This window comes from Camellia sinensis, chromosome 3 (genome assembly GCF_055761805.1).
Source record: "Camellia sinensis isolate YWXY chromosome 3, ASM5576180v1, whole genome shotgun sequence".
NCBI lineage: Eukaryota > Viridiplantae > Streptophyta > Magnoliopsida > Ericales > Theaceae > Camellia > Camellia sinensis.
In genome coordinates, this window is record NC_138963.1 from 136883213 (window position 1) to 136897745 (window position 14533).

The 14533-nt window shown below is 36.8% G+C and overlaps 1 protein-coding gene across 1 annotated transcript; it reads right to left on the reverse strand.

Annotated features, from left to right (window-relative positions):
* Window positions 1–7705: 7705 nt before the first annotated feature.
* Window positions 7706–8206, reverse strand: LOC145821854 (uncharacterized). The gene has a single exon (XM_082918427.1). It carries the CDS (start codon window positions 8204–8206, stop codon window positions 7706–7708), a length of 501 nt encoding a protein of 166 aa, XP_082774553.1.
* Window positions 8207–14533: the final 6327 nt, after the last annotated feature.

A 14533-nucleotide genomic window follows, 5' to 3' on the forward strand; every position in this document is an offset into this window, starting at 1 on the left:
CTTAATGTAAAAAGGTAAAGAGATAATAAAAATTGGTTAGGTTCAGTCAGATGTTATACTGAATCTGTTTCTTCTAGAATTACTGCATACTATTTTTGTGATATTTGATGGTTCATGAAACATGTCTGCCCCCTCCCTTGAAGTAACTCTATGATAGGGAGGAGGTAGTGTTTTTCTTTTGTTGTGTTTATTAAACTCTTGTCCTATCGCTTTTAAGATCATTACGCAACAAATTTGCGATGATTGATGATTTGAGAATCGAATCTACTCCTCCCTTGAATATCTTTGTGTTAGAGAAAGGCAGAAGGGATAAACATCTCTTAGGAATACTCTATCTGCACTGTTTTCACCTTAATGCACAAAACAATCTTTTTGCCAAAGATTAGGGCACAACCAGATTTAATTGGACCCGGCCGGGCCTCACTATGGGCTGGTTGGGCTTCAAAATGAGGTAAACAGAGCATCTTTGCTAAAACACAGAGCTGTGGCTAAGGGTGAAACAGGGCGGTTCTGCTAAAGGCAAACAGAGCAATTTCTGGGAAATATCTTCGTTGGCACACATGTGGTTCATGTTTGATTTCATTATTTCATTGTTGTAACATTTATTGTTGTAATAAATTAGGTAATTATTTATTCAGTGATGTAATAATTAGTTAATTAGGATATTCGGACCCTCTTGTGCGAGGATAAATTTGTAATATGTGATGTATGTCTTCCAACTCCCATTTTTTTCTCCATTTTATTTATATGCTTACTGTGGTTATATGTAGTATCATGTTTTCGTTTCATATCATTGCCATGCTTTGCACCCATTTTTGCATGCATTAAGGTTCGGTTCATCATTTTTTAATATCATTATCATTTCCTACTTGCTTGAATATGTGCGTGACCGCATGCTTTGAGTTAATCCATACAACATAATAAGCCGAACCTAATAGTTGCATTCTTGTATGTGTTGCATTAGTCATGTGCATTGTTAGGGTCATGCATTTTTCTAATTGCTTTATTTTTCTTTGGCTTACCTCGGAGTACTAGGTGAGCATTTTTTTGCTTTAGCATATTCATGTGTGTGATTGTTTCCATACTTAGCATCTTACCATGAGACTACGTGCTTACTCGAAATGAACTGTTTGAATGCCTGTAGATGAAGGTTATTTTACTTGCATTGGGGATGATTTTGATCAAATGTATGTACGAGCTCATTTCTTTTCTTTTGAGTTGTGTGCACTCAAAACTCTTTTAAAATGAATCACATAACATCACGTCATTTCCAAAGCAAGCGAAACAATCTATACTTGTGTGCCTCACATAGTAAGTTAACATAATAAAATCAGAACAAGGGCATATAATATTGATAAAATTCACATCATGATTAGTAGAGGCCGATCTTTGATTGGGTGAGAGGAGTGCTCAATTCATGACCTTCTCCTCTCATACCTAAGTTCCCGAACCGAGACAACTTTAGTTACGACGAACAAGTGTCCTTTGACATGAGTCATGGGTTTCCTAAATTTTTCAAAATTATTTAGGTTACGACTCTGAAATCAGGCAATACAGTCCATTTTTGGCATCTCTGATGATTAATGGACTTTCTAGGATTTGCCGAATTTGGACTCTCATTTATTTATTTTTTTTTTGTTTCAGATTGCATTTGTGAAGACAGATTCAAAACCACAAGAATCTGAACTGTATGACTATTGCATCCGAGGAGACTAAACCCCTCCGAGAAGCTCGAAAAACCAGCTACAATGATACCATATTATTTATTGTTAGATGTTTTATCCTATATGACATAATATGTATTCATTTCACCTAAATTTGAATATAGGATATATGTAATGAACAAACCGCATGTACTGTATGATATTCATATATATATATATATATATATACGCAAGAGGGACTTTTGAGTATATTTATTATTGCTCTTTATTTGGTATTTGAGTTTATTTAATGAGATTCGGGTCTTATAAATCTGAGGTTTGATAGTTTAAGAATGAAATTTGAATTTTTTTTGAATTTTATTCTGTGACAAATAATTTGCCATAATTTATTTTTAATTTAATAGCCTTAGGTCTATGTAAGTAAATTTTATGGCTGAACTTTAGGGTCTTTCAAAGATTAGAAATTGAGCATTTTATGGGCCAACCAAATAGACTTTTAACTTTTGAAAGCCTTTTATGATATCCAATTGTATGGTTAAAGAGGTAATTGGGCTTCATCTTCAACCTTTTTGTAATGAAACAAAATCTGGGCCATTTCAGATTATGAGTTTCGTTTCTTTAAAAAATCAAATCGCTGGATCTTTCAAAGGCTAAAATGGAGTTATTTTGTGGGCTATTTATGGGCCAATCGTATGAACCAGACTTATTTTCAATAAATCCTACTCTGCATTTCATTTTAAAAATTGAAAATTTAGTTATTTACAATTTTCATATATTTCAATATAGATTAATACAAATAAACTAAAATTAAATCAAAATTGACAAATAGAAACTAAAATAGTAAGTGCTACTAATAACACCCCGAATAATCCTTTGGACCCCACATTTCTTTTGTAACAACCCATAATTTTTTTCAAAGAAAAAGACATTGCATAAATTAATTGAGTAAAATTCGGATTGGACTGCTGTGTAAATTTTTGTGCGAAAATGATCCGATTTTATATTTTTTTAAAAATAGTTCTTGATCTCAGAAAATTATGAAATTTTTATATGTTGTTTCCATATGAGTCTAAGTGTGTTGGATGAAAATTTCGGAATTAAATGATGAATATTTATTTTATGAAAATTTGCGGACTGATTGGCGTTCAGTTTAGTTTATAGCAGAATTTGATAATGAGTTTTGGATGTTTAGACCATGACTTGAGATAAAGTTTGTTGGGTCTATTTTGGTATATAATTGGGTTATGTTTGGCTTATGGGTGAATTTAATTCAAGGCCCATGACTGAGATTCAATTTAATATCAGTTTGTTTATGACTTATGTTTAATTGTTTAGTCCTTTTTAATTATGTGATTGGTAGTGACCACCTGGGGAGTTGTTATTATTTATTATATAGGATTATAATATATGTTTGAAAGTTGAATTTATGGTATGCACAAAAATTACATATTTTTGTAGTGAATAAAAACAGGTGTGTCATGACCCAACCCCGGTGCTTAAGGTTGGATATTGCAACTAATTGATTTCTGAAGTTACCAAGGATTAATTCTAAATTAAACAAATTAAATAATATAGTGGAATAAAATAAAAAGTGTACATAGATATTTAAAGCGTACATTGGAATTTTTATTTATGTAACATAAGTTAGATAATAATTATTATAGCGATCCCGAGTTTCCCCTTTATGTACAGTATTCTGGACATAGATTCCGTGGTTGAGTATTGTTGCATTTGTTTCATTTCCGTCCTTTAATTCTTTATGTATGAGTTTTAGGATGTGTTGGGCAGGTTTGTAACAGGTTGGTTGTGTTTGGGAACAAATGGTTGCTGCCCAGATTTTGGTGTCTTCGCTCGAGCGAGGCTTTTGTCGCTCAAGCGAGCTCTTTGTTTTGATTCCTTCGCTCGAGCCAGGGTTCCTTCACTCAAGCGAGAGTTGATTTTTGTGTCTGGTGGCTCGAGCAAGAAGTCTTGCGCTCGAGCTTGCGTTTGCGTCTGGTTCTGGACCTAAGAGTTGCATTTCTTGGCTCGAGCGAGCTTTCCTTCGCTCGAGCGAGCGACGTCTATGTTTTGGGTTGCTTTGCTCGAGTGAGCTTTTCTTCGCTCGAGCGTGATTCTAGTTGCAGACCTGAAGCTTTGAATTGTTGGCTCGAGCGAGGCTTCCTACGCTCGAGCGAGGTATCTTTGTGTCTGGTCGCTCGAGCGACCACTCCTTCGCTCAAGCGAGCCTCTGTTATATCAGTACACAGCAGCCGTCTCCTTCATCATTTTTTGATACACTTTTCATCTCAAAACCCTAGATTCGGCTCTCTCTCTCTACGCTTACCTTCTCTCTAGGGTTTCATCTATTTCTAGTGTGTTCCTACCCTAATCTCTTTGTAAGAAAGATGGAGGGTCGTGTGGGCTACCTTTTATTCTGAAAATTTGTGGATTTGGAGCACTTTGGATTTTCATAATCTTCTCCTTTGGTCTCTTCATTTCGAGGTAGGGATACCCTACTCCATCTTATGAGTTTTGTCATAAATTTTGGGCATTTTGATTAGTTTGTGTTGTTGGGTAATTTTTGGAAAAGTTAGGGTTTGATTTGTAATTTATAGAAAGGGGGTTTTCAAATGTGTTAAATCCCATGTGTATAAGAGACCTTGGAAAATGGAATTGTTGTTGTTATATTCATGAATTTGAACCTTAGGGTTGATATTCAGAATTAGGGAAAAATGCCCTAGTTATGTGACAAATTAATTTGAATAATTAATTTGTGGGAATATGAAATTAAGTTGGAAATTATGAAATTGGAAAATTATAAAGTTGAATGGTGTAGTTGGATTGATTAATCGCTCACCTATGTAAATGTTAATATTATATCTGTTTAATGCATTTATTTTTTGTTTAGAAATAACTGCTTTGGGCTATCGGTGGAGGATAGTCTTGATTGTTGTAGACACTGCATGATGATTAGGTGAATTAAAACTAATCGGTTGAATATGTCATTGAATATGACGGTTGGAATAATACATCGAATATGTGTATTGATCGATCATGTATATGATAATTGTTTAAATACATTGTATTGTGTGGGAGGAGATAGGGGATGTACTCCACGGTTTAAGAGAACATAGGGGATGGACTCTCAAACCTGTTTGGGAGGAGATAGGGGATAGACTCCATTAATACAACAAATACGTGTACTAAATTGAAGTACTGATACAGCAAATATGTGTATCATTTGAAGTTTGGAAGTGTTTTTAATATGAGTTATAGTCTCATTGAATTTTTTGGCCAGGTTCTGAGCCATGTTCATGAAATGATTTGGATAAGTAAAGGAAAGTGGAATGTAACATGGACATGATTGTCATGGAACTATATTGTGATATAAATTGGTTTAGAAGTATTAACCATCTATCAAATGCTATTGTTTTAGTCACTTCTCATATTTGATTTAGTATATCTCTACTGGGCTGTGGCTCACCCTATATGGGACATCATTTTTAGGTTCAGGCGATATGCCACCTCCAAGGACGTAGCTTGGGAGGCTTGGGACTGATAGTTTTTTTTTTTTTTTGTTCTCTTTTGGTATTACATGTAAATTCAACCCACGGGCTTAATGTGTATTTGAGTTAGTACTCTCTTCTTTTGTAACCAAGTGTTGGCTTGGAAAGTTGTAAGCCCGTACGGTATTTACTTTTGTTGTCAACATGTAATAATTTTATAATGAATACTCTGATAAATAGAAATATGCTTTATTCTCTTATGTCTATGCATGTCAATAAATGTTGGGCTTTATGTATTTTTTTGAGGGCGTTATAATTATAAATAAACACACACAAAAAAAAGACACGATGTTTATCTCAATTATGGGTCTTGATTAATGGGGTAAAACAATTCCTCCTTAAGTTTTTTCACCTGAAAGGATTGGCAGAGTGAGGAATATTATACTAAGAACATATCACCATGGATTATTATTTAGGCTAAACAATGAAAAGTTTGGTTTGAATAAATCATTTTAAATGACAGAATCATAATGCACAAATCATATAAGTAAAATAATCATAACCATGGTACAGAATAAAACAGAGGGTCAATGGATACATGATAGACAGAGGGTCACAAAGTGACTAATCAGAGTGTCAATGGTTATTTAAGTTCCCCACAACATGAGACTGTCAGAGGGTCACTAAAGTGACAATTCAGAGGGCCAATGGTTATTTAAGTCTTTCAAAACATTGGACCTCTGTGGTCGTACTTACAAAATAATTACTCAAAAAGACATTTAATAAACAATTATATTCATGGGATTCCATTTTAAAGTGAATAGGGTTCATAAAAGAAATAACATAATTATAATGTTAATTTAACTTAAAAAGCATGATTTGCATAAAATAACTCATAAAATAATAAAATAATTTATGATTACTCAAATTATAATATAACTCACCTCAATATTGATTCTCAATTTTTTTAATTTCCTTTTCTCTGAGGCTTTCCTCTTTGCCTTGTTTGCTTGTTTGATTTCATCTACTAACTTGAGCTCTCATATATATGGGGAATTTAAGTAGGTCAGTCGCAAGTTTACCTCTACGCCGTAATCATGAAACTATCCCCTGTTGCTGCCTAGATATGCTTAGTCACCACCCCTATGAAACTTATCTCTTAACCGATAATTCATAGCTTAATATGTAATTACATTCTGACTCATATACTTAAATAATTATTTTACCATCTTTTTTATAGAAAATAACGACTCTTAATTTAACTTACATTTTATCACATACAATCATATAATCTAATATTTTACTTTACTGTTATTATTATTTTTTTTAATTTGATATTAATTTGGTGTTAAAATTAATTAAACATCTGGGTTGTCACATTTCTCCACTTCTACAAAAAAGTTTGTCCCCAAACTTGTTGTACCTTGATTTTAAAAAAGATGTGGGTATTTGGCCCGTATTTGATTCTCAATTTCCCATGTAGCTTCTTCGGCACGATGATTTTGCCATAAGACTTTCACAAGGGGTATAGTCTTGTTCCGGAGAATCTGATCATGACAATTGAGAATCTGTACCGGTTGCTCTTCATAAGAGAGATATCTTTGAACTTCTAGGTCCTCGTGATCAATAACATGTTTGGAGTCTCAAAGATATCACCAAAGCTTTGAAACATGAAACACATTGTGAACATTGGACAGTTCTAGTGGTAGCGCAAGACGATATGCCACAGGACCAATCCTTTCTAATATCTCAAATGGTCCGATGTAATACAGGCTCAATTTCCTTCGCTTTCCAAATCAAATGACTCCTCTTATTGGTGAGACTTTTAAGAAAACATGATCCCTTACTCGAAATTCTAAATATTGTCTCCTTCTATTTGCATAACTTTTCTGGCGGCTTTGGGTAGCACAAATTCGTTATTGGATTAGTTGAATTTTATCACTTATCATCTACACAATTTCGGGGCCCAATAACTTTCTGTCTCCTTCCTTTGTCCAACTTACAGGTTATTGACACTTCCTCCCATACAATGCTTCATATGGGTGCCATCCTAATGCTCGCTTGGTAACTATTGTTATAGGCAAATTCTACAGACGGCAGATACTCGTCCCAATTACCTGAAGGTCTAATACGCATACCTATAACATGTGCTCCAATGTCTGAATCGTTCTTTCAAATTGTCCATCGGTTTGCGAGTGATAAGCGATGCTAAACTTTAGTGTTGTTCCCAAAGTTGCCTGTAACTTGTTCTAGAATTGAGATATGAAATGAGGGTCTCGATCTAATACAATTGATACCGAGACACCATGCAATCGAATGATCTCCTTGATATATAAAGTGGCAAATTTGTTAAGAGAGTACATGTCTCTAATAGGGTAGAAAATGTACTGATTGCGTTAGTTGATCTACTATGACCCATATCGCATCATTCTTTGAGGTTGATTGTGGTAATCCACTAATGAAATCCATGGTAATGTGTTCCCATTTTCATTCAGGAATAGAGAGTGGTTGTAGCAGCCCTGTAGGTCTCTAATGCTTTCCCTTAACTCCTTGATATTAGAAGCATTTGAAAACATGGCTTGCTATGTCTCTCTTCGTTCTTGTCCACCAATAATGCTCTTTCAGATCGTGGTACATTTTCATATTTCCAGGATGAGTTACGAATGTGGAGTTATGGGCTTCCATCAATATCTTCTTTTTGATTTTTGGAATGTCATGTACACAAATTCGATTTCGAAACTTTAGTATCCCATTGTCTATGGTGAAATTGGGATTGGGCGTACTTCCTTGCTCATCATACTTTTTCTTCAAAAGTTTGTCCTCACATTGACATGCCCTAATTTCATTGATTATCATAGGTTCTATGACTATATTAGTGAGAAATCCATCAGCCTTGTGCAGAACCAACTCCAAGTCTAGTTTTTCTAAGTCTCCAATAAGTGATTTCTTGTTAGTGAGGAAATATGCCAAACTTTGGGTGGCCTTCCGACTCAACACTTCTGCTACCACGTTAGCCTTGCCTGGGTGGTGTCGAATCTTCACATCATAATCTTTCATAAACTCTAACCACTGTCATTGCCTCATGTTTAGTTCCTTTAATGTAAATAGATATTTAAGACTTTTGTGGTCAGTGTAAATTTCGCATGTTACTCCGTAAAGGTAATGACGCCAAATTTTAAGAGCGAAAATCATCGTAGCCAATTCTAGATCATGAGTTGGGTGGTTCTTCTCGTGAGACTTTAGTTGACGTGGGGCGTACACAATAACCTTCCCATCTTGCATAAGTGCGCAACCTAGTTCATTATATGAGGCATCGCTATAGATTACAAATCCACTTGTTCCAATAGAGAGTGCCAATATGGGAGCTATCACAAGTCTACTTTTTAACTCCTGAAAGCAATGTTCTCGTTTGTCAGTCCACTGAAACGGTGTGTTTTTCTTGGTCAGTTGAGTCAATGGTAATGCAATCTTCGAGAAATCTTGGATGAAACATCAGTAATATCCTACTAATCCCAAGAAACTCTGAACTTCAGACACATTAGTAGGTCGCAGCCAATCCACGATAGCTGCAACCTTTTGTGGATCGACAGAGATGTCGTTCTTGTCAATGACATGGCCAAGGAAGTGTACACTAGTGATCCATAATTCGCATTTCTTCAACTTTGCATAAGTTTGTGATCACGTACTGTCTGCAGAACTAATCGTAAGTGTTGCTCATGGTCTTTCGATGTTTTAGAGTATACGAGAATGTCGTCAATGAAGACAATAATGAATTCATCGATATAGGGTTTGAAAACTCGATTCATGGGGTCCATAAAGGCCACTGGGGCGTTCATGACGCCAAATGGCATAACAAGGAACTTGTAGCGTCCGTAACGCATTCTGAAGGAAATTTTCTCAACGCTTCCGGCTTCGACATTCACTTGATGGTAGCTAAACCTCAAGTTGATCTTCGAAAATACTTGAGCGCCTTGAAGTTGATCAAATAGGTCATCGATTCATGGTAGAGGATACCGATTCTTGATGGTAACCTTGTTCAATTCTCGATAATCGATACATAATCTCATCATACTATTCTTTTTCTTTACGAATAGTACCGGAGCTCCCCATGGTGAGGTACTTGGTCATATGAAACCCTTGTTGAGCAATTCTTGAAGTTGTGTTTTCAATTGTTTTAATTCGACAATCGAGATGCGGTAAGGAGTTTTTTATATCGGTTGCATACCGGGTTGAGTTTCAATAGTGAATTCAATTTCTCGGTCAACTAAGGTACTGAGTAAGTCTTCAGGAAAAACGTTCAGAAATTCTTGAGCTACGAGTGTTGAATCGAGTATTAGGTCTACTTGTTGAGTGTTGACCACATAACAAATATATCCACAACAACCTTTTCTCAAAAGTCGTTGGGCTATCACAAATGATATTCAAAATGGAGGGGTAGAAACTTCGATTCCTTCAAAGACAAGTTCGCGTTGGTCGGGTAACCAGAGGAAGACCTTTCTGGTTACACAATCAATAGAGGCATGGTTGGAAGCAAGCTAATCTATTTCCAAGATTATATCAAAACTATTGATGCAGAGTGGAATCAAATCTACATACAAGGTTTCATCTTTTAGGGATATAGCACATGATTTGTATATCTTTGTACTAAGTGCAGAACCAGTAGATGAAAAAGAAACAGATAACAAATATCCCAAGGGTTCAGATGCTGATGTCAAATTGGAAGTAAAGTGTGGAGAAACAAAAAGAATGAGTTAATCCAAAATCAATGAGAATATGAGGTGAATGACCACATATAGAAAGTGTGCATAACACAACATTCTCAGTAGCATCGAAGTTTCAAGGTACTAAAGAAAAAGTTATCCCTTGGTGTTTTTATTCTTTCCCTCCTTCTACAGGCATTCCTAGTTTCTGAACTGATTCAGGAGTACCCACCATAGAGTTGGTAAATTTTGGACAATCTTTCACCAAATGTCCAACTTGGCCACATATGTAGCATGCTTCCATTGCTCGATAGCACTGTCCGCGATAAGTCTTTCCACAACTTGGACAATTCAGAATGGTGCTGCCCTTAGGGATAGTAGAACTTTGATTGGCCGAACTGGTTAAGCCAATAGGCCTGGTATTCATTTTCTTTGGTGGTGATGAATAACATCCTTCGGCTGGTTCCCAAAACCTTTTTTTTTTGTTTTGACCTATTCTGCCAAAACATGAGGTTTTAATTCCTTTCTTAGTGATGTATGCTTGATCTACCACCTCTACATAATTTGGTAGTTTCAAATCCTCAATCTTGTTATTGATTTCAGCATCTAACCCTACTTCAAATTTCTTAACTTTTCAGGCTTCCATTGGAATAACGTATGTTGTAAATCGTGCCAGTCGAGTGAACTTACTTTCATATTTTGCTACCGACATCATTCCTTGCATCAAATGTAGGAACTTCGATGCGATCTGCTCCCGTACTGAGTCTGGAAAATACTTTTTATAGAATACTTCTAGAAATCTAGCCCAAGTCACGATCTCTTCCTTTTCTAAAGTGAGAAGCCACTATTCATGTGCATCCTTTTAAGAGTGAAGGTGGCAAATGACACTTTCTATTCTTTTGTTCAGGGTAGGGCACAAAAAAACTTCTTCATTTCTTTAACCCAAGCTTCAACTAGCAAAACGTTTGAGTCCCTTGTGAATGTGGAAGGTTTCAAGTCTTGAAATTGCTTTATCGTAGTTGGCCCTTCTCGACGTTCTGTGTAACAGTTGTTTTTGGGTGATAGCTCGAGCAACCATTTGGTTGCTGGAGTGAAGATTTGTAGCTCCCAGCATCTCACAGGTTTGTAGGCGAGACCGCTCGAGTGAAGGAATGGCCACTCAAGCATAAAATGTGAGCTTCCAGTATTTTCACTGTAGCTCTACAAAACTTCTCGGAACTTGCTTTTACCGCTCGAGTGGTGAAAAGTTCGCTTAAGCGATCCCTTTTTATTTTGGCACTTCGCTCAAGCGATGGAAGATTCGCTCGAGCAGCCTTGTCAGGACATTAGTGTTATATTACAATCCAAACACTTTTCTAGTTCATTTCTCTCACACTCCTCTCTCTAACAGCCTTCTTTCCAAAACCCTAGCTAGAGAACCCTAGATTTCACCTAGTAAGAGCAAGAATCGATCTTTGGGTCTTTACTAAAGTTATTACCCATGCCAAGAGCTACGTTTTGAACCGAATAGATTGTGGTATTTCGGAAGCTCATTGAGTTCACCTTTATCTCTCCTTGCACAACCTTGAGGTAGGAATACCTTTACCCTTGTATATATTTGTATTTTGGTTTAAATAGGTGTGAATCTTAAGATGTATGGAACTATTGAGATGAATGATATATATATATATATATATGGGCTTTGTGTGATACAGTGTTTGTGTGAAGTTAATAATGGATTGTGGAATTAACTATGAAATAGTGAGTAAACATACATGAATCAAGGAAAATAAATATTTGAAAGGAAAAGCCCCAAATTTTTATATGAACCCTAAGGGATTGTTCATGATTTCAATCTAATGGATAATGGATAAGTAAAATTTGAGAATCCTTGTGATTGTTGGTGTTGTGCGTAAAATGTTAATGTTTTGGAATATGTTTGAGGTGCCCACTTGCCCAATTTGTGTGAGGATGGAAAATGTGGGAATGTGTTTGAGGTGCCCACTTGCCCAGTTCACATGAGGGTGACAAATGTGGGGGTGTTGTGAGGTGTCTACTGGCCAGTTTGTGTAAGGACGATGGAAGTGGAAAGGTTTGAGGCATTAACAGGCCATCCATGTGAGGACGGAAAATGGTGGAGGTTGAATGTTGGATTGTGTGTTGTGTAATAATTCTTAAATAAATATAGATTCCTGGGCATTAATGTAGGTCATGCATATTTAAATCAAATGTTTACATTCTTGGTTAAAGTTATTCTCTACTAGGCAAATTGCTCATTCCTATTTACTGACCTTTCAAGAAATGAAGAGCCCAAAACCGTCAATGAAGAAGAAGAAGAAAACGACTACTCCTTTTTAAGATATAAACTTTTGTGAATTTGAAGTTAAGATGTAATTGGGAACTCCTTTTCTAAATTTTATTTTATTTTATTTTTTAAGTTTGTATTTTTGTACAAAATGTCACAATGTAAATGTTTTGTAATCTTCTCCAGCTCACTAAACCGAGATATGTTTTTTTTTTGTAAATTTGTAAAAAAAATCTTTATTTCAATGAGAAAGAGGAACATTTTGTATGGAATGGTGTTATGCGTTAGGTGGAGATTGTTCTTTTAATTGTTTAATGGGAATTATATGTGTGGGGTGTTACAAATTTGGTATCAGAGCAAACCGGGTTGAATACCTGGTGCTCGCGGGGAAGTGACCATGTCATATTGGGTTGTCTTGCTAGAATGAGGGGTTGGTGGTTTTATTTGATTATGTGTTTATGTGATTAGGTGTGTATGGGGTCAATCCTCTAGCATATGATACATTCATTGAAGTCCCTTTGGAAAGGCATCTGATCAATGCTTTTTGCACTAGGAAATCGTTGAACATCAAGAAATGAGTTGATATCCTGGGAGAGAGATTCATACGTGTTCTGTTTGTTTACGTGCTTATTAGTTGAGAATGAGATTGAGACTTGAGGAGAAGTGATGAACTAGTGTATGAATTGGGAGTTAATCTTGTCCACATCTACTCTTATATAAGATGTCTGGAGGTGGTGGGGGTCATGGCAGACCTCGTCGACGTGGTTAGGATATCCCGGCTCAACTAGAGATCCCTCCTCAGGAAGAAGGAGTTGGTCAAAAAAATGTGGCCACTCTACCGGCCCAAGATGCTATGGGATGGTCGGGGCTCCTAAGGAGTCAATGGATATTCTTAAAGCTGAGTAAGCTACTAGAACTATTGAAGGGGAGACAAGAGTTTCATTCCGGAAAAGGGACTTTTTCCGCTCAAATCCCACTGAATTTCTTGGGGGTGTTGAATCGTTAAAGGCAGATGAATGGCTTGAGCAAATCACCAAATCTTTTGAGATTTTAGATATTCAGGACAGTAAACTTCAGGTGGCGCTTGTTAGTTACCAATTGAAGAGAGATGCAGGCCAATGGCAAAAGTACGCCAAGGGTTAAATTGAACATACTTGGGATGTGTTTTTTTCATGCCTTCCAAGAGAAATACCTTCCTCCCAGTACGAGGGAACATTTGCGGAGAGAGTTTGAGGAACTTGAACAATCTGACTCCATAGTGGCGGAGTTTGAGGGTACCTTTACGAGTCTATCTCGTTTTGCACCGGAGCTTGTGGCCATAGAAGAGCGTAGGTGTCTAGAGTTTAAGAAGAGGTTGAGGCCAGGAATCTTGATGGAGTTTGCAACACATGTTGAGATCATGCTGGAATGTGAGGAGAAGAGGCGGCGACTTAAGAGACAAGGGTTTACCGAATCTCGAGGGGGTTCTATGGTATCCAAAAAGTCAATGAGTTCTACATCTTCTCATCTACCGCCACTACTTGCAATGTCATCAAATCCTATGTCGGGAAAGAGTACGGATAGCGCGGGACAAAGTGGGATCACTTGGTATCGATGTGGTAAGCAGGGTCATAAGTCTAGTATATGTCCACGGAGGGGTAAACAACAACGTCAACCCTCTACTCATCTTCAGAATTAGACCTTGGGTGGAAGTCAACCACTCATTTGTTATCAGTACAGCCAGCAGAGTCATATGAAGAAGTTTTGTCCCCAAATTATCGAAACGGCTAGTGCTTTAGGGTTTCAAGTAGGACAGAGCCAGAGCCAGACTCACCAGCCAATTCAGTCTAGACATGCATCTCGAGCTGTACATGGGGCTATCTCCACACAGTCTATGCAACATGCCTATCATCATAGGGGTGAGCAGAGTGAGTAGAGACCCCAAGGGAGAGTTAATGCTGTCACCACATCTGAACAGTCAACTAGACCACTGGTGATACGAGGTACATATCTTATATATAATACTTGGGCTAATGTGTTGATAGATACATGGGCATCTCATTCATTCATAGCATCTACATTTGCATCCATGTTGGAATTAGAGGCTGAACCATTAGAATTTTCTCTCGTAGTAGAATCACTGGTTTGAAGTAAGATGGTATTGAACCATGGGTGCCGCGGGTGTGTGATTGAAGTTGCTGACTGCCGACTTCCTTTTTGTTGCTAGATACGACAAGTTTTGATGTCATTCTTGGTACGAATTAGTTGTCCTTTTATCGTGCTGTGATAGATTGTTACCGTGGAAGAGTTATTGTTTGTACTGTTAGGGGTGATTGCTTTTATTTTATGGGGGATAGAACTAATAGACTTTTAATGCCGTCATATGACTCTCGTAGTTGAGGCAAAGTCACTTCTCTTCTT

Excerpts from the sequence above, each read along its gene's own strand:
- LOC145821854 (XM_082918427.1), bottom strand. The coding sequence starts at position 8,206 with ATGAAAGATTATGATGTGAAGATTCGACACCACCCAGGCAAGGCTAAC.